Source organism: Eumetopias jubatus, unplaced genomic scaffold, assembly GCF_037043125.1.
Source record: "Eumetopias jubatus isolate StellerSeaLion01/CBP00866 unplaced genomic scaffold, mEumJub1_p1.0 scaffold_17, whole genome shotgun sequence".
In the NCBI taxonomy this organism is placed as follows: domain Eukaryota; kingdom Metazoa; phylum Chordata; class Mammalia; order Carnivora; family Otariidae; genus Eumetopias; species Eumetopias jubatus.
The window spans coordinates 74,845,668-74,866,028 of NW_028274823.1; the positions used below are offsets into that span (position 1 = coordinate 74,845,668).

The 20,361-nt window shown below is 48.4% G+C and overlaps 1 protein-coding gene across 2 annotated transcripts in view; it reads left to right on the forward strand.

Annotated features, from left to right (window-relative positions):
- SLC35F3 (solute carrier family 35 member F3) overlaps positions 1-20,361 on the forward strand; it is a 391,086-nt gene that overhangs the window by 263,960 nt on the left and 106,765 nt on the right. The window contains exon 1 of one of the 2 annotated variants that reach the window (XM_028104642.1): positions 12,492-12,567. The exons of the other annotated variant lie outside the window; for it this stretch is intronic. Coding sequence (XP_027960443.1) covers positions 12,492-12,567 — 76 coding nt within the window. Of the gene's footprint in view, positions 1-12,491; positions 12,568-20,361 lie in introns of those variants that run through there. 2 annotated transcript variants of the gene reach the window in all.

A 20,361-nucleotide genomic window follows, 5' to 3' on the forward strand; every position in this document is an offset into this window, starting at 1 on the left:
TGGGCCCATGGACTCTGCATCCCAGTGTGATTTCATCCCCACTAACCAAATTCATTTGAAGTTTCCTGCAAATGAATACATCTGGGTGAAGACCATTATGCTTACCTATATCATTTCTGGGCAGGGTTGTAGATAACTATTTTGCAATGAAAGTGGTTTTTTTGTTGTTGTTTTTTATTCCAGTCTCTGCTGATACCTTATGTTTACCTATTTGTTGTCTTCAATTAGCTCCAAGGACAGTTGAGTTGAACCCTTTGTCGTTTATTTCTTCCATGTCATTAAGGAATCAAATACTGCTTCAAGGGCCATGGGTGAAAGATGCCTTAAATTCTGCAAATGTCACTGGTGGAGACAGATTTTTCAAGCTACAGTAGTCATTCTTTGTGTCTTAGATGTTTTAGGTTGTTACTGATCCCAAATTAGACTTCTGCTATCAATAGAGCATTTGATGCCAGCTCACTTTAAATAAGCAGTCAAGGTTAAAACAAAGATCGATGAGCTTGTCTTGTGAGTATTTCCCATAAGCTAGCCTCCTCACAGAGCTGCCACCACGATTGGTCCTCTCCCCAGTGAGCAGCAAGTTCAAGACTTGAATGTATCGTACACGCGTGATGAATTGCTTTTGATGGTGTGTTTTTTGTCTTTTGTGTTCATTTTTGTACTTTTGCAGAAAGAGTGGGCTTAGAGTAGAGGGTATGTTGTAGCTAGAGGGGGCATGTTTCAGGCAGTAGATTGAATTGTGTCACATTTGGTTCCTTTCAGCTTGCAGGAAGTAGAGAGAACATATCAGACCAAATAAATCCTTGCCGAGAAGTATTTATAGTAATACAAAATATAGAATGGGTGTACAAAAATCCACTAATAAAAATCATGCCTAATCACTTCTAACCTGTGCCCCAAAGCCACTAGCTGTGGTGGTTGTGCAGAAAGGCGTGGAAGCAATGCATCGTGGGGCCATTCTGTTCTCCCGCCATCATGTCAGAGTGCCCGCCTCCCTCATGGGCTGGAGCCCTCTGGGTTTCAAATACCTGCCTCTGCAAGGTGCCTGGGGCACCACGGAGCTGACCAGGACACAAGGAGTTGGCAGTCCTCTCATCTAAGACAGATACTCCACACAACAGCCTTTTCGCTCATGCACACTGAAGGCAAGATCTAAAACTCCATCTAAGCAGGAGTGAAGAGATGAAGGAAGAGGTTAGACAAGATTTCACTGAGGTTGGAGCAAAGACAGAAGCATCCTAAGGAAGCAGTCCCAAGGGGAGGCACCTGGTCCTTGCCACGCCAACAGGGCACTCCCCCAGGGGGCTGTACCAACTCAAAGCTTTGGGGGCGTGTCCCTTTCACGCCTGCAGGAAGAAGCCAACACTGCTACTCCTTCTCCCTTCTCTTTGTTTCATTACTAGCATCTTCTGAAAATTTACACAGCAAGGATGTAAAAAGGATGGGAGGAAACAAAGTATTCAAAATATGGAAAAGGGAACTGTATGTTCCTTTTGCTGTTGAAATAGACACTTCTATAAAGACAGGGGAACAATGACTTTAGAAGCATGGATCTAAAAGGGTTTTATATAAGAAGAATAGAAATTGTCTAAATATTTTAAGAGGAAAAAATATTTTAAGAGAAAAAAAACAGTTGCAGCATTATTTGATACATATCTGTACATGAAGGCTTTTCCCATTTTATTAGCATTTGTATCTGCTTACAAGAGACACCTTTTAGACCCTGTAAACTATTCTCAGGCATCATTATTGGTCTCAACCCCATCTACTACTGAACTGAATTTCTAAAAGTAGATAAACTTCTTTAAAGAAGTCTCAAGGAGAAAGTAAATGAATCAGTATTTTTGTGGTAGTTAGAAAAAAAAAAAAGGTAGCCTGTTTAGGTTTTGGCTGACTATATGTTATGTATACATATGTATGTGTGTATATATGTGAATGATATGGCCTATGTATAAAACGAATATGTAATATATGTAAAAATCATATTGGACATAAAATACATGCCTCGTTTTCTCTTCTTAGCATTTATCGAAAGCTTTTTTTTATCGGCTGCATTTTACTCTTTTGTGTAAATACACCAAACTTTATTTTCCATTTCCCCGTTGTTGAACCTTTTGGTTGTTTCTCATTTTTTATTTACTCATGGTAAAATTTGGATGGACGTCTTTGTCCGTATATCTATGGTCACATCAGATTATTTCTTGGCAAAATTCCTAAAAATGGAAATAGTAGGTAATAGGCCATAAAGATTTGTACTTTTTCGGAATTTTGATATATATTGCCAACTTTCAGAGGGGTGTATCATTTTTACTTCCATCAGCAGTATGTGAAGTTTCCAAAGATCATCATCTTAACATCGAAATGGGGATTGACCAAAGAATCCCCAAAACAAAGTTTGACTAGATGATTTCAAAAGGTTCCCATCAAACTGGAAAATAAGCAGACAACCAAGCCTGGTTGTCTCACCAACAAATGCTCTCGGCTGGTCACTCGGTGTCACATGGCCCCGGATGCCTCCCCGGAGCACTGACAAGTTCATCTTTGTCAAAGTGACAAGGAGCTAGTGTCATAAGGTAGTTTTGGAATCCATGAGACAGAAATATTCTGACACCAGCAAGAGAATTTTGGGAACAAATCATGCATGTGTGTGTTTGTTTGTTTTAAGATTTTTATTTATTTATTTGTCAGAGAGAGAGAGCACAAGCAGGGGGAGCAGCAGAGGGGGAGGGAGAAGCAGGCTTCTCACTGAGCAAGGAGCCCGATGTGGGACTGGATCCCAGGACCCTGGGACCATGACCTGAGCAGAAGGCAGACGCTTAACGACTGAGCCACCCAGGCGTCCCAAATCATGCATGTGTTTAATCCTCCAAACCTGACCAAGAACTTTAGAGAATTCTTGGGACTTGTCCCTTTGCCCTACACTAGCCAGAATTTTGGGGGAAAGGCATGACTAACTGCCTCAGTCAGGAGCAGGGTGGGCCTCCAGACCTCTGGCTTCTTCTTGCTTTTGTCCACAATTTGTGGGACCTTCTCTTGGAGCCCTACAGCAAAAAGCAGCCTTTGCCTTAAGCAGGATTTTTGTTTGTTTGCTTTTGGAAAAAAGAAAAGAAAAAAAAAATGAAGTGTGTTCTTCGTATCCAATTAAATTGTAGAATAAATCTCTCTCCCTTTGTCCTGCCCCTCCTTCCTCTGATGAGTACTACAGTTTCATACGAACACCCGTGCCTACACATGCCCAGTGTAGGTCAACTAATGTCTTGTGCAAAACAAGGAAGAAAATTGGCAATTCTCAAGGTTTATTTTTGGGAAGACCCAATTAGGTCTTGGGAGCCTTTTCTATTTTTTGGCCAGAGGGGTCACCTGGTAAGCCCTGACGTGCAAAGTGTTGACTCTCACCCAGTGAGTTCACAGAGTTATGGGGACTTGGTCAACTGTGCTCTGAGATAATGGTCTCTGCTTCTAATGACACTAGTTTGGCCAAGAACCATACCCAGTAACGAGGACAGGTTCGTCTGTTCTTTGGGATAGGGGAGCAGAGTGCGGCGAAACGCAGAGGACAGTTCCGCCTTAGGGGCAAAGTGAGCCTGGACCAAGACTTCAGGGAAGCAAGTCTAGCAGGGAGGAGGCTGTAGTCACCGGCGTGCCAGGGGGCTTCCCCTTTCCAGTCAGATCAGCAGAAGACGCTTCCCAGGAGGTTCTGCTTGGCCGGGATGACAGTGAGCCTGGAGCCTGGCACGTAGGAGGCCATACTGGGTAGAGGAAGGAGAAGGTGGGGGTGCCGTGTGAATGGGAAGCCCCTGGGACTGGGAAAATTTGGGAAGTAGGAGGTGTGTTAAGTAGTTTTCAGGCACCTGCGTGACACTCTGTAACCCCCCTGCACCACCCCTACAAGGAAATGCATTACATAGTCTCCATGATCCTTGGAGGCTTCTGGTGATTTTTAGATTATATGGAGACACTGAGCTAGGCCAGACATCAGGAGGACCCAGCTATTTCCTAGATCCATCCTCACTGGGGAATGAAGGACAATAGCCAGGTCCTCAGGAGAGGAAAGGAGCTGTGGGGATCAGGGTAGGTGTGAAGAGTGGGGTACCCAGAGGTTGCCCGCACAGAGCGGGGTTGGGCTGCCTGGAGCTCCTTTGACAAATGGGTGGGATTTCCCTGACTCCCGAAGGGGCTATGGCCAGGGCTCGTTCAGGAAGCTGATCCTGACAGTACCTGCCTCCTCAGACCTGCTGAATCTGCATCTCTCGATTTAGCATCTTGTCCACTTGTACCACGGGCAAGTTCCTGCTTCTTTCTGCCCTGGGGATTTTCCATCTATCCACCCACCCATCCATCCATCTATCCATCTATTCAACAGTGCTCATTGAGGCCCTGTTCGTAGGCAAGGTCCCTCACTCCCAGGGCTTACAGCCCAGCAGGAAGCTGAAGCAAGTATATAAAAAGCTCTAGGGCAGGACAGAGGTGGTCACTGCCTTCAGAGAAGTGCGAAGTGCTCCCTGACTCCAGAGGAGGCCCTGCTCCCAGAGATCAGGACTTTGGAAACTCGATCCACCCAACTTGGAGGCTCTTCTGTTCTCAGTGAACGTGACCCTGGTCTGCTTATCCTGGCCTGCCCTGCGTTCAGGAACTAAAGAATGGAGCAGTTGCCTTCCCAAACCCATACATTCTCATTTTCAAGCCAGTCTGATGGCCAATCCCCTTGATTCACCCTTGGAAACAAATACCAGCCAAGGGAGTTTGCTGCTGGCATTGACAAGGATCTGATGTAGGTCAGTATTCTAGTTCCCACTCCACAGAGGAGGAAGAGCAGAGGAATCAGACGGGAGTCCAGCTGTGGTCGATGAATCATCCGGAACACAGCAAGCAGCTATTTCTGAACTAAATGGCATCAGATCTCTCTCCTCACCTTGAGTCCAGTGTCCTGGTCTCCAAAGCACTTCCTCTGAGATGAATCCAGCAAGGGGCGGAGAGCCCTGAGCAGAAGGGAGTTGGCAAGCATGGTTTTGTCGCTGCTGTTCCCATGGCGGCACAAAGGCATAGTCTGGGAGGTGGCTGAAGCAGACAGTTCTAGAAAACTCCAGAATTCTGGGTCCCGTGACTATGCCCCTTGCTTGCTTCCTTCCTCCCTCCCTTCCTCCCTCCCTCCCTTCCTCCCTTCCTCCCTCCCTTCCTCCCTCCCTCCCTTCCTCCCTCCCTCCCTCCCTCCCTCCCTCCCTTCCTTCCAAGCTTCCGGTTTTGAGCACCTACTACATACTCCATATATGGTGCTTTGCACCCAAGATAAAGCAAACCAGAGATGCCCCCTCCCCATTAAAGAACCTAGTGGGACAGCCTGGAAATAATGACTCCTGTTCTGAGTGCTGCCTCTCGGCCAGGTGCCCTTCCATGTAGTTCACATGTGTTCCTTTTTCTAATATCCACAACAGCACTGGAAGTTGCCTGCTACTATTATCTCTGTTGTGAGGATGAACTGTTGAACATGGGGAGATTAAACAACGTGCCCACATGAAACCACTGATAAGCAGCACCCCCTTTGCATACTGATCCATGGTGTTGGAAGGGATCTGTGGAAGCTGGCTTGTTCATTTCCTAAAGTGGAAGAGAATGATCATTTCTTATCTTCTGGGGACCAGACATCCTGTAGTTTCTCTACACTGATGATCTGTATGGGCATCTAGGTAGGTCTCTGAAGGTCCCAGGAAAGGGAGCCCCAGCCCTACGCCTGGTCTCCTTCCTGGCCCTGCCGCTCCCTCAGGGCAGCTGCCCTTTCTCAGCATCCACCATTCCACCCCATTCCCCCATGCCGTGGCCCAGTCCTGCAGAGGGCGACCCCGTGGTGTCTGTCACTGGATGCAGGACAGGCTCCTGACTAGGATCCACAGAGGAAGTGACCAGACATCCCATTCCCATCTCCATGCCTCTCTTTTTGTTCATCATGACCCTAACTCTGGGCTCAGAAAGGCCACAAAGCTAGCTGTTGTCTGGTCACCATGGAGCAGTCATAGAGGTGCCTGGCTGTGTCTGCAAGAGCAATCTTGACCTTACCTCTAGCGAAAGAGGAAGAATCCTAGTGGGACCCTAATGAGTCTGAGCTTGTCCTGGTGACGCACGTTGCTGGAGAAGGAACGTGTGAGCTGGGGAAGACCATCAGGTGATCTGTCTAATGGTTCTTGTTTCCCTGAACTTACACACGGAGTTATTGAAAAAGGTTATCAATTATTCCTGCCAGATCAGGGGAATGAGCTGCCCAATGTATGGAGTTAATTTCTTTCAATCATTAGATCTTCTCTCCTGTTGGAAATACCAATGCATGCTCCACTTTGAAAGCTTCTAATGCTGCAGACTGATTTATTTGGGTAAAACTCCATTTCTGGTTCCTGGAACTACTTTAAGTGATTATTTTTAAACATTGGTAACCACAAAAATAATTTGTTATTCTTACTATTGAATACTGTGAAGAACTATGAAATAGTGTTAATATTTCAGGGTAAATTAATTGAAGTGGGCTGTTTTCCGACTACTGAAAACCTTAGCTGGATTTTAAATTTTTTATTATTTATTTTGAAGAGATTAAGTAAAGCTCTCCACATAACTTAAAAAGAATATAATTTTTAATAGTATTTTTCAAACCACATGCCTTATGACCCACGAGTGAACCATACTAAAACCAACTTACTTGATTACAATCAGCATTTTTTTTTTGCAATGAAAGAACAGAACAAGATAAATTGGAATGGAACAGAATAGAATAGAATAGAATAGAATAGAATAGAGTGTTCATGCCCAGTAAGGGTAGTATTTTATTAAATATTCAAATCAGTTATATATGTGTTCGTATATGTAAAATATATTTTTACCAATTTGTAAATTGATAGATTATTAGCAGTACAATTCATCCTTTTTAGTGTGGAACTCTATGAATTTTAACAAAGGTAAATATATTTCTGTCAAAAAAGTGAGAAAACCACTTAAAACGAGTCCATTTAACTAACTGAGATATTCATGAAGGATATGGTTCTTTTAAGATCTTTGGAGGCAGTGACAACTGTCTTATCTGGGAAGATAATTTCATACACCCCAAATTTTAAAGCCAAATGGGACCTTGGAGATTGTTCAGTCAATGGTTTTCAAAACTTTCTTTGTACAGTGGCAACTTTTTAATAAACTAAATCTAACACGGAACCCCCAACATATAAAAGTGGCGTTGACTTGCACAGAGACTAGGAAAAACAGTTTGAAAACTACCAATGGGGTCTGTCTTGTGCCCAAGTTGGGAAACTGAGGCCAGAATAGGCTGAGTGATCTACCAAGGTTGACCACTCTTTTGGCAGAGCTGGAGCTCAAACTCAAGCTGGCATTGGCTGTCATGTCTCTTGGGCTCAAGAGAATCATGAGTGTTACTTAACCCCACGAAGGGGATTGGGTGGATACCTTTTTGGAACAGTGTAGTGTGTCTGTATAGATGCATACCATTACAGAAGAAAGGATAGGCCAATGATCACCATGGACAGCAGAAGTATGAGTCAGTCCAAGTTGTTTGGGCAACACAAATTATTTAAGGAAGTTGAGCCTGAATATAGAGCCAGGCTTGGGAGCCCAGTACCAGAAAGAAAAGTAGTAAGCCTCCAGAAAGTGAGGAATCAGCCAGGTCCGTAGAGCTGCCCACTTCCTGATGATTCATCCCTGGGTTGTCTGCCTCTCTCTTCCTGAAGGGCCATAGCTAGGCCCCCACCTGGAGTTTCAGTTTAAATCTAGCCTCTTGGTCATACAAGAAACTGGCTGATTTGTCTCCTTTCTTATCTGGGACTCTTCTTTCACTTCCTTACTCTTTGGTTTGTGAGTGGGAAGTGGGGGGCAGGCAGGGAGGCTGCTGTGCAGGTCAGGGAATATAAAACCCATACTCATGGTATGTGAGTTCTGCATCATGGGCTTGTTACTCCCTGTATCTATTTAGTGAACTTGCTTCAGTGTTTGGGCCATAATGCTAAGAACACAAAACCCACCGACTCTTTATGAGCCTGCTATACCAGAATACCACAGATTGCCATTAAATATCCCACCACCCCAACCTCATCGATGAAAAGAGAAAAACAAACCATAGAGTGGGGTTAGTAACAAAGAACATTCTTCTATCAGAGCAGATACCACGTCCTGTAAAGCTGAGGAAATACTGGGTTTGATGAGCAAACCACTGTCCCATACATTTTTATTTTTTTTATTTTATTTTTTTGCATTACTTTTTTTTAAATTTTATTATGTTATGTTAGTCACCATACAATACATCATTAGTTTTTGATGTGGTGATCCACGATCCATTGTTTTCGTATAACACCCAGTGCTCCATGCAGTACGTGCCCTCCTTAATACCCATCACCAGGCTAACCCATCCCCCCACCCCCCTCCCCTCTAAAACCCTGTTTGTTTCTCAGAGTCCATAGTCTCTCATGGTTCATCTCTCCCTCCGATTTCCCTCCCTGCATTTTTCCCTTCCTTCTCCTAATGTCCTCCAGGCTATTCCTTATGTTCCACAAATAAGTGAAACCATATGATAATTGACTTTCTCTGCTTGACTTATTTCACTTAGCATAATCTCCTCCAGTCCCGTCCATGTTGATGTAAAAGTTGGGTATTCATCCTTTCTGATGGCTGAGTCATATTCCATTGTATATATGGACCACATCTTCTTTATCCATTCATCTGCTGAAGGGCATCTCGGCTCTTTTCACAGTTTGGCTATTGCAGACATTGCTGCTATGAACATTGGGGTGCATGCGGCCCTTCTTTTTACTACATCTTTTGGGACTTCATCAAGATAAAAAGCTTCTGCACAGCAAAGGAAACAGTCAACAAAACAAAGAGGCAACCCACAGAATGGGAGAAGATATTTGCAAATGACACTACAGATAAAGGGCTGGTATCCAAGATCTATAAAGAGCTCAAACTCCACACCCAAAAAACAAATAATCAAGTCAAAAAATGGGCAGAAGATATGAAAAGACTCTTCTCTGAAGAAGACATACAAATGGCTAACAGACACATGAAAAAATGTTCATCATCATTAGCCATCAGGGAAATTCAAATCAAAACCACATTGAGATACCACCTTACACCAGTTAGAATGGCAAAAATGGGCAGGGAAAGAAACAACAAATGTTGGAGAGGTTGTGGAGAAAGGGGAACCCTCTTACACTGGGGGTGTGAATGCAAGTTGGTACAACCACCTTGGAAAACAGTGTGGAGGTTCCTCAAAAATTTAAAAATAGAGCTACCCTGTGACCCAGCAATTGCACTCCTGGGTATTTATCCCATACATTTTTAGAAGATGATGTTAATAAATATGACCTTGAAAAAATCACCCTAGTTCCTCTTTCAGATAAATTCCTATAGTACTAAATTTAAGACAGGTAGATACCCAATGACACCTTTGAGTTATTAGCTCACACCAACATTCTCCAAAGAGGAATAGGGTCCAAATGAACGATCCTCTTGCCTAGACATTATATATACAGGGTTGTTTCCATTGATAATTCAGGGATCATGTCTCTGTCTTTATTGAAAGAATTATTAATACCTTTTTTTTTGTAATTTGAGATTTGAGTTTTTAAGTGGGGAACTTGTGTGATTTTCTGGGTATCCCTGAAATAGGCCATAGTAGCCTCACTCTAACATAGGGTTTTAAATTGTTGGAATTCTCAAAATACTAGTGTGTGCTCATATACCAGCATACAGTTAACATTCTAGAATACTTAGATAATTTTCTTCATGTGAGTTTTTAACTATGCAGCCTCACCACACTCACTCCCAACAAAGGTGTGCACTGACGGGATCACTTCTCATATGGTTAAGCAGGAGGAACTCCTATTTTTAAAAGGAGTATAGGGAATATTTGGGGGGGGTAAGATTTTTTTGGTTGAAACACAAGGTGTGAGCTGATGGAGTTGGGTGTAGAAAACAAGAAACAGCACACAGTTCTTAAAATTAAGGGGGGGAAGTTGAGATAACAATTGGTACCTCCTCTTTGATAAGGAGAAGTTGACAGACACAAGAAGATGATGACCTTTCAGGTATCAGAAGGTCCTGGGCTATCCTGTAGGGGGAAAAAGGTTTAGGTATAATTACTTAATGAGTGAAGTCAATGACAGGAGTATTTAACAATAATAATCATCTATTTAACTTATACATGACATTGCAATAAATAGAAAGCAGATCTATAAAAACAGATAAATATTTATTGGGCACTTTTGTTGTGAGCAACCCAGTAGGATGTGGACAGGCTAACTTAAAGTGCTGGGGGAGACCCAGACTCCAGGAGGTTCAAGAGCATGATGAAATCAATCAAAACCACATTCAAGTGGCAGGAAATGGGTTATGGGTTACTTGACTAGTATCTCCCACCTGAATTGGAATAGTTAAGTGGAATGTTTGCATTTTGCATCCACAACATAAGAGAAGAGCATGGCAGGTTTTTGTAAATACAGTAGTGAGTACAGGTTTTTGATTCGTTCAGACTGGGATTTTCCTGCTTGGACAGTTACTCGCTCTATGATCTGGGACATTTTATGTAACCTCTCTCAGCCTCAGGTTCCCCATCTATAAAACAAGGTAACAACGATCTCACAGAGCTTTTGTAAATAAGTAATGAAATGGCATCTGTAAAACAAATTGACTTGGTACTTGATAGCAAATAGGTACTGCTAGTCTGTGATACCTGTTTTAGTTACTGTGTATCTAATAAATGTTGATTGATGAACTTGGTGAAACAACACATAAGAATGTTATGTTTATTAAAAAGGTCCTCTTTATATAAAATGGAATTCTTTTGCTTTAGGCTTCTTTGTGCTTAATTTTTACAAATCTAATCCACAAAATTGACTTAAGAGTGTCATCTCTAGGGGTCGCAGGTCAAGTTCCTTGTGAGAGGCATATAATGTAGAGGCTACCACTAGAGGGCTCTGCAGTGATTGGCTACAGTGATGAGGACACAACCTTGAGAAGCCGTCGCCTTTCGGAGACTCAGGGGCCATCCTGTCCATCGTGGCCCTTCAAGAGGGCAAGTAATAACAGGACAACTTGTAGGAGCCACTTCCGCCAGAGACCTGGGGGTATACAGGTGGATATCACCAGAACCTCTTGCTCTAAGGTCATTCTCTACCTTTACCACTCCACCAAGTCACCCTTCTGGGGGACGAGAATTACGTTGTACAGTAGAATATCAACTTTGAGACAGGAAACTAGGTAGAGCGGGAGCTTCTCAAACTCTGGGTAAGGACTTAACAATAACAACAAAACCTACCATGAAGGGCCACTGAATCTTCAGTTTCCCAGAGGAGGCTGGGACCCAAACTGATGCCTGGGCACGTGTGAGTAAGATGCCCATAAAGCTTTGTGGACTTCTGGGGCTGCCCAAGCCCTGTGCATCCTACCTGCAGGGCGGTGGTGGGACCCCTTTATTAATGATGCATTATCGTTGGGTAAATGCCCTGGGGACTCGGTGGTCCCATAAAGCTCATCCCAGCCGATGATGCAATAGGAGTGTCACTGCTTTTTTAAAGGCATCATTGGCCAGTAGCTTACAGCTGGTTCTGAGTGGGAGCCCTGAGACCAGTGCCTGCAGAGGCAAGTGCCAGACCCGCCGCTGAGACACGAACCTGGGAGCTGGGCCGAAATGAAATTTTCTCCACCTCGCGGGGAGTTGGGCCTCGCCGGCAACGGGGGCAGGAACAGAAATCTCCAAGCCTGGCTTTTCTTGTTGCCACATTGCTCTGTGGACTCTGCATCTTCTTCCCCGCTCTCTACCCCCCCAAAATTGTTGTCCACCGATGCCAGACAAAATAATGGGGCTCCTAGACTCTTTCAAAGAAGTTAAACGCAAGCGGTGGGAAGCTTTGCTTTTTTTTCCGACTTCTTCCTGTAAACCACAGTTCAGGACTTGGTGCAGGGAAGAGTCAGCTCTCAATCCGAAGTCAGATGCCTGGCTTTTTTAAACTCGTGAAACACTGAGGTTAAGTTCTCGGGTCTCCCCTCCCGTGAGCTGGTGGCGGTAGAGGGCTGGTCGGGGAGCCGCTGGCCGGCCCCGGCGCCCTGACCCGAGGCCACAACCAGGACAGGGCCGGGAGGGAGGGCCCCGGGCTGCGGGGCTGGGCGTCCCAGGGCGGGGGGCGGAGCAGGTGAGCCCGTGGGGTGGGCGTGGGGAGTGCACTTGTACGTGACGTTGGAGTTTGCAGCAACCTCCAGGCAGGAGGCTGTTGGGCGCGTGTGTGGAGTGGCTGCGCGGCCAGGGAAGATGTGCTCGGAGGGGCGGCCGCCGCAGTGAGCCGGGCGGCGACAGGAGCCCGGCCGGCAGCCCCGGGGGCAGGGCCTGAGCGGCCAGCCGCTCGCGCTCCTCCGCGGCGGAGGCCACCGGGACCGGACCCGAGAGGCGCGCCCCGGCCGGCCCCAGGATGTAGGCGATCGGCGGAGGCGCTCCTGCAGGCGGACGGCTCATCATGAAGAAGCACTCGGCCCGGGTGGCCCCGCTCAGCGCCTGCAACAGTCCGGTCCTTACCCTCACCAAAGTGGAAGGTAACGGCCTGGGGCGGCGGGGGCTGGCGCGAGGTCGCTGCGCCCGGGCTTAGGGGGGAGCCGCCACCCTGCCCGGACTGCCTGGCCGTGGGTGCCGCCGCGCTCCCCAGGAAGCGTCGCCCGCAGTGCAGCGCCCCGATGCCCGCTGCCTGCGGGGGACTGGCAGCTCAGTAGCTCCCGGGCCGGGCTGAGCCGCTGCAGGGTCCGCGGGGCTGTCCCCGCGCTGCCAGAACACAGCGCTGGCTCCTTCCTGCGTGGCCCCCGGCGCATCTGGCAGCAACAGGGGCAGCGGTGGCCTGAGCTCCTGCCGGTCCTGTCCTGGGGCACTTGCCAGCTGGGGCTGGGGAGGAGGGGGGTCTCCTTCACCCCCCCCACCACACACACACCCCCCACTTGAATCTCCTGGGTTTAGAGCATCCCCTCCACTCCCACCCCAACCCCCAGGCAGACCAGAGGTGTTGCTCAGCCCTTGGAGGCAGGAGATGCTGCAGCAAGCCCAGCCATCTCTCCTGCCCCTGAAGCCGACCAGCCCACCCATGTGACTGCCCAGCTCCACCAGCAGCCTGTAAACAGGTCCTTTCCCTGACTCAGGGGAAAGACATAGACACATAATCAGACACAGCTATCATTCTACTGGTCTGGGACCTTCTTTTCTGGAGGGCCCGGGGGGGGGGGGGGGGGCGGGGATGCAGAGAGAGACCAGCCTCAGTGCTTAACTGCTTCTAGCAGAAGGCGGACTGACCAGTGTCCGTAGAGCTGGCCAGTTTAGCCAAGTGAAGGCTGGGAAGGGGCCACCAGCCAGTCGGAAGAGGAAGGCAGACCCCGTGGGTTCCAGGCCCTCACTTATCCTGAACTAACAGAGCGCAGTGCAACCAGTGCGGAAGGGAAAGCCCAGCTTCTGCCATGCCCTGGGGCCACAGCCTGGAACCCAGACCTCTGTGTGATAGCTTCCAAGGACCTGTATCCCCTGAGGAGTTCTTGTTTGTTACAGGGAGACAGAATCAGTAAGAATAAGACAGAAGCTAGCAGGGCACTTGGGTACATGCAGCCCATCCGCGGAGGTCTGCCCGGAGCCATCCTGGTACCCTTACCCCCACCCTACAGATGAGGACTATGAGACCCCGAAAGGTTGGATTGACTTGTCCCGGACCTACAGCCTGCTGATAGGTGGTGAAAGAGGAAGAAAATCCTGGGCCCTCTGATCCCCAGCCCATGCTTTTCAGAACGTTTTTCTGCACTAACCTGCAAATACTTGCCTTTTTCATCATTTTCTGTATATAGCAGGTTGCTTTTTCTTTTTTTCCTTCGTGTAGCTGTCTCTTCTTCCCCTCCCCCATCCCCATCTCGGGAGAGACTTGGTATCTGTCATCTACACCTGAATTGAGTGCAGCTGCTGACTTTCCTAAGGGGGTTTGCATTTCCAAGCCTTCTTGGGGACACCACCCAGATGTACATGCAAGTTGGGGAGAGGAAGGGTTAGATATATATTTACCTTAGGGAACGTGGAAGTGTCCACTCACTCCTGGGGTCCTTGTGGGAAGTCACCCCACGCCCACCTTTTAAGTAAGGCAGGTCGGTGCTACTCCCCAACAACAGTGTCACCCCTGGTAATCCCCAGCCCATCTTGCAGGACGGGTCTGAGCTGCACTTGGGAGTCAGGCTGGGCACGGATGGTGAGGTCACCCAGGCTTGGTGCTGTGACCCAGAGGTACCACAGGAGGCAGCGGGTGACGTGCCAGACCCAGGGTCACCTTCAGGGAATAAAAATGGGGATACCCTTCCCCAGTTCCCGTAGGGCTACTGTCAGAGGAGCTTTGAGCTTCCTGTCCACGCTGACAACCTTAGCAAGGCGCGAACTTGGTTTTTTAGCCAACACTTGCACGTACCTGTGTGTGGGTAGTGGACAGCGTATCTAACGGAGAATCGGAGAGATCAGGGATCAAGACTGCTCTTTCCCCTGTCCCGTTGGACTTGTGTAAACTGTAACGGCTGGGCCTCGGTTACCTGCTTTGAGCCCTTGTAAAACAGAAGTAATAACCTACCTCAGCTGACTTTTGGGAATGCAGCGAGGTAGGCTAAGTGATAATACCTAGCACCTGTCTGGCACACAGTAGGTGCTTAATAAATGTCTGGCAGTCCTCCCATCACAGATTGTCTTGTGCCTTCAGCAAACCATCTTGCTGTTCTCCAGGAGTACGTGTGGGGACAGTATCTAGAAGCATCTGCACAGTTCCAGTGATACTAGAAAGCCCCCAGTTCCCGTTCCGTATGGGATCCCTAAGTGTATGTCAGCAGAAGTCTTCACTCCAGGATAAAACCTGCCCTTTGCATGCCTGGGCATATACGTGTAGCACTTTTTTCTCTGCCTGTTGTTTTTGTGTTTTTTTTTTCCTTGGTGTTTTTGTTCAGTTTGGCTTTGGGTCTATTTTTGAAACATTTGCATCTCGTGTGCTTGCTCTGGAAGTGCTGAATCATTTTGTTTTGCCTTGGTTGCACAGGGCAAGGTGGTCCCCATACTGTGGTTGTTTCTGTGTGGAACGCAGACAGGCTACAGTGATGGAACGCAGCCAGCAAGAAATATTTATTAGGTTTTGGAGCGTGTCTTCTATGGGGAGGTGAGAAGGCCCCAGCATGCGGTACATCTAAAACCAAAATAGAAAACGCGATACTTGAACTTCAACACAAAAAAATGAACAAGATGACTTCATTTACTCAACAAATACCTTGTCCAACCCTGCTCCATCCTACTCCATGTCCCTTGCCCATTTAGTGAGGCCCCAGAAATGCAAAAACGAACAACATTAGCTTCATTCCCTTAAGGAAGTTTTGGTCTAGAGGAAAAGAGACATGGAGACCGATGAATTTTCTAGTATAAGATAGGAAGTTCTGGTTCAAAGCTAAGAACAGAGTGTCACAGGGCCACTGATTGTTAAGTAACGTGAGGAGTCCTGAGGAGGAGGCCTTCTTGAGGAGAAGACCTTCCTGAGCAGGAGGAAGCCTGTCTGAGGAGGAGGCCTTCTTGAGGAGAAGACTTTCCTGAGGAGGAGGAGGCCCGTCTGAGGAGGAGGCTTCTTGAGGAGAAGACCTTCCTGAGGAGGAGGAGGCCCGTCTGAGGAGGAGGACTTCTTGAGGAGAAGACTTTCCTGAGGAGGAGGAGGCCCGTCTGAGGAGGAGGCCTTCTTGAGGAGAAGACCTTCCCGAGCAGGAGGAGGCCTGTCTGAGGAGGAGGCCTTCTTGAGGAGAAGACCTTCCTGAGCAGGAGGAGGCCTGTCTGAGGAGGAGGCCTTCTTGAGGAGAAGACCTTCCTGAGCAGGAGGAGGCCCGTCTGAGGAGGAGGCCTTGAGGAGAAGACCTTCCTGAGCAGGAGGAGGCCTGTCTGAGGAGGAGGCCTTCTTGAGGAGAAGACCTTCCTGAGCAGGAGGAGGCCCGTCTGAGGAGGAGGCCTTGAGGAGAAGACCTTCCTGAGCAGGAGGAGGCCTGTCTGAGGAGGAGGCCTTCTTGAGGAGAAGACTTTCCTGAGGAGGAGGAGACCCGTCTGAGGAGGAGGCCTTCTTGAGGAGAAGACTTTCCTGAGGAGGAAGAGGCCCATCTGAGGAGGAGGCCTTCTTGAGGAGAAGACCTTCCTGAGCAGGAGGAGGCCCGTCTGAGGAGGAGGCCTTCTTGAGGAGAAGACCTTCCTGAGCAGGAGGAGGCCCGTCTGAGGAGGAGGCCTTCTTGAGGAGAAGACCTTCCTGAGCAGGAGGAGGCCTGTCTGAGGAGGAGGCCTTCTTGAGGAGAAGACTTCCCTGAGGAGGAGGAGGCCTCTCTGAGGAGGAAGCTTTCTGAGGTAGAGGTGTTGTAACCGAAGTGAGAAAACTTGTCAGGCACAGAAGGGAGGGAAGGCTGTTTCAGGCAGAAGGAATGGTGTGTGTACAGGCTTGGCCAGGAAGACTGAGGAGAGAGCAGCTGGGCCCCAGTTAGGGCTTGAGGCTTGAAAAGTGGTTTCCAGCCAGGTTGATGGCATCTGTCCCGTCTGACAGCGTATCTTGTTCTCATATCTTTTGCCTCTCTTTCCCATCGGACTCAGATGCTGAATATCGATCAGTAACACATGTCTAGTCAAGGAGTATTTACTGGGATCGTCTGTGTTCACAACGAGCTAATTCACATTCGGTACAGTTACATTCAGTAGGAATTAGTAGTTGAGAACAGTATAACATTTCCCCAAGAGGCCGGCAACGTGCAGTCAGGTGGGAAGAGGGCTTTGAAATTAGATGGATGGGGTGAGTGCCCGCCTCTCGTACTGAGCCAAGTAACTTTGGCAAATGATTGAAGCTCAGGGGGAACCCGTTCTCTCCTATGGAAATGAGTGTTGACCCTACAGTCCCTCTTACTAATAAGAGTAATCGGTTTTTTTGCTGATGAGCCTGCCAAGTTGCAGGCACTTTGTTTAGGGAGGTCGCTACCTTATTGCTGTTTCTCCTAAAGGAAGGATAGGCATTGTCACCCCAGTTTATAGACAAGCTGAAGCTGAGTTTCAGAGAAATCAGTCATGCAAGGTCATGCGGTTGGAAAGCAAGGGTGCTGGGCTCCACGTCAGTATCTACCTGGCTCCAAAATGTTGCAACACCTCGATACAATTGCATTTCACTGGGAGAGCAGCGAGATTTATATCTGCTCGTGGCACTCTGTAAGCGTTCAGGAAACGTTTGCTCGCTGGAGCTCCCACTACAATAGGAGGTAGAGGTCTGGACCGTCCCTGGGGCTCCCTGTTGTTGATATTCTGCTCCTGGGGCAGTCAGCCTGCCTCAGCCACCCCCAGTGTAGGTGTGGCTACTTTGTTTCTATTAATGGGGTAGGGCTGTCATCCTGGGATGCTCCTTGATCGTGTAAGTGGAGACCCAACCCTGCTGGTCCAGTCTGAGAGGGGTCTTGAAAAATATACTGCCAAAGTGTTCCTGTACCCAAAACTATTTCCCAGGTTGGATTGTCCGAGACCTGAAACCTCAATAACAAAAGTCACTTGTATATTGAACAAATATGTTACCTAATTGGATATTTCTGAGGATGAACCAGATATCACTGAGGATGCCAGGGGGAGTCAGTTATAATCCTTGACTCAACAGAGCTTCCAAACAAGTGAGAAATGTCACAAATGCATATAAAGAACAATTACATGTTGGAATCTAATTTTTTTAAAAATTCCATGAAAGGATCATAAAATAAATGGCGTGTTTCAGCAGGGGGTGAGCTCACTTCTGGCTGGGTCGCAGATGGCCACCACACAGCTCTCATGCCCCTGTTCCCCCCTGCTTTGCCAAAATGACACAGTCTAATGACAGTCTTTCCCGCTGAGCCTGGATATGGCCTCAGAATCCTCCCCCTCACCCAGATCCAGGTGATGACGATCCATTCTTTGGACTTGGACTTCAGCATGAGCAGGGCGGCGCGGAAGAGGCTGTGCTGTGGCTTCCGCTGTCACGGGCGGGAGGTTCGAACACAGTGTTCCTGGCCACAGACGGAGGTGCAGAGCCGGGAAAGGCTGGTACTGCGAAGCCGCCGGCTGGGGCCAGAGCTCCAGTTGCTGCAGAAGCTGGGCGGGGAGGGACGGGGCCGGGGTTTGGAGCCCTCCTGAGTGCTGGGCTCAGGAGAGTAGAATGAAGCAGGCAGGAAAGGGAAAGGCACCGTCGAAGTCTGAGAAAATTGGACAGTCTTCTATAGCTGGGTGTTCAAAATGGGTCAAGAAGTCTGTTTCAACAGTCACAACAAATACTTTTTAATAAAGGGTATTTAGGATAGAATCAAAAATACCCAAGTGTCTCACAGACAGTTTCAGCCGGAGGGCTGGAAAGGAAGCCCTCAAAGACGGCTCTGAAGGTTAAGCCTGAGCAATTCAGGGAACAGAGGTGCCGTGAACAGCAATGAGAAGAGCAAGGATAGGAGGGGAAGACACAGAGAAATGTGGACGCGTCGGGGAGGGAAGCCAGGGACCTGAGCTGGTGGCGTTGATCTTCTTTGTAACGTAGGAAGTAGAATCATCTGCCTAAAATCATGGATGGGGACTGGAGGCCTGCAGAGGTGGGAACAGGTTCAGGAGAGCTGTGTTGGAAGAGCCAAGAAGAGATGTAACTCTTAAAAGCCTTTTTGGCAAGTTGATTAACATAACAATAAAAAATTTTTTAAAAAAGCCTTTTTGGCAAGTGATACGTTTTCACTGGTTAAGACATTGTGTGACTCGGGAGAAGATGTGTGGGGAAGAACGCTGGGTGAGGGTCAGGACCCTGACCTCTCCTTTCCTGCTCCCCCACTTGCTAATTAATAGGCCAGACATGTTGCCTCACCTCTCAGAGCCCGGCCTTCTCTTCTCTGGAAAGATAGGGGATTGGAATAGATCTTGTATCAGCCCTTTCACAGGAAACATTCTGTGAGTCTGTTAAGTAGCTTACTCATTAGCCGAGATGGGTTTATCTGATTAAAACCCTTCCCTGGCTATCCTCAGAGTGCAGAGCTCCGAGAAAATGGAACCCGGGACAAATAAGAGATTTGGCCTGTGCATGTGTATGTGCGTGCCTGTGTGTGTGTGTGTGTGTGTGTGTGAGTGTGCGCGGGTAGGTGTGTTCATGCAGATGCACGTACTTTCAGGGGTGACTTTGCTATTTCAACATGAGGAGGAAAGCCCAGCCACGTGAGTACAACTTGCCCCGTGAATCTTCAGCAGGAGGGAACTTCTGGCCCCCAGGTGATAGGGTGGTGCAAAGGTATAGGAAGACCTCGGAGAGAAGCTGCAATGCCCAAGCTTTGCTCGGGGCAGGCTGGGTGTTTTTGTAGAAAAGCCTCAGGGCTCGGGATTAGCTGAGCCACGTCAGCCTCTGTTGATGCAGAAGGTGCGAGATAAAGCCTCGGAGGAGGAGTTTCACACCGTAAGGCTGACCCCACTTTCTGTCCTCGTTGGAGCACGTTCAGTCCTGCCTATGCCCGACCAAGCTGAGAAGTTGGTGCTATTTCAGAAAACGGTGCTTCGTTCTTCAAGATAAATTGAATGAGCTCCCACGCCACCAGTTAAAATACGGCCCTGTTGTCCCAGGAGAAGGCTCCAGGGTGCACCCCTTCCTTCCTGCAGAGCTGCATTCTGCCCCGAGGGGCCACCCCTGCCTACAGTCTGCCCTCGTAAAACGGTGGCTGTCCCTCTGAGCCCCGCCAGCCTGAACTCCAGTCCAAGGAAAAGCCTCAGCAACGGAGAGTGTGTGCATGCTCGCCTGTGTGTGTGTGTGTGTGTGCGCATGTGTGTGTGTGCGCGCGCGGGTCATTGGTGGCCCCAGAATACCACCGGTCTGCATGCGGTGACACCTGCTGTGTGTACAGGCGTGCAGATGGTGAGGTTCGCGGGGGCTGCGCGCGCCGCGCCTGGCAGGGCATGCAGATTCAAACTGGATGCCGGCGAGCTGGCTCACACACAGCCCTTGCTCCCCTCCCCTGGCGAACATCGACCTTCCTTCCCCCGGGGCACACACGGCTTCATTTAAACCTTACCTCCAGCCAGACATTTTCCCACATGTCACATTCGCCTGCGGCTGTGTACGCGCCAGGATTATTGTAAATCCGCTGCACAAGGTGGCATTGTTTGGACACTTGGGAATCACGTGGGGACCTCCAAGGAAATGGGGAGCGGGGTGCACATGGGGTCCGCATGTCTGAGATGTCTTTACTGACACGGAGAGATGGCCGGGGCAGCCGGCCAGACTTAGGCCTGATTCAGTCCAGCTAGCCAACTGCCACAGGGGAGGGCTTCGGGGGGATCGGGGAGAAGCCTCCCAC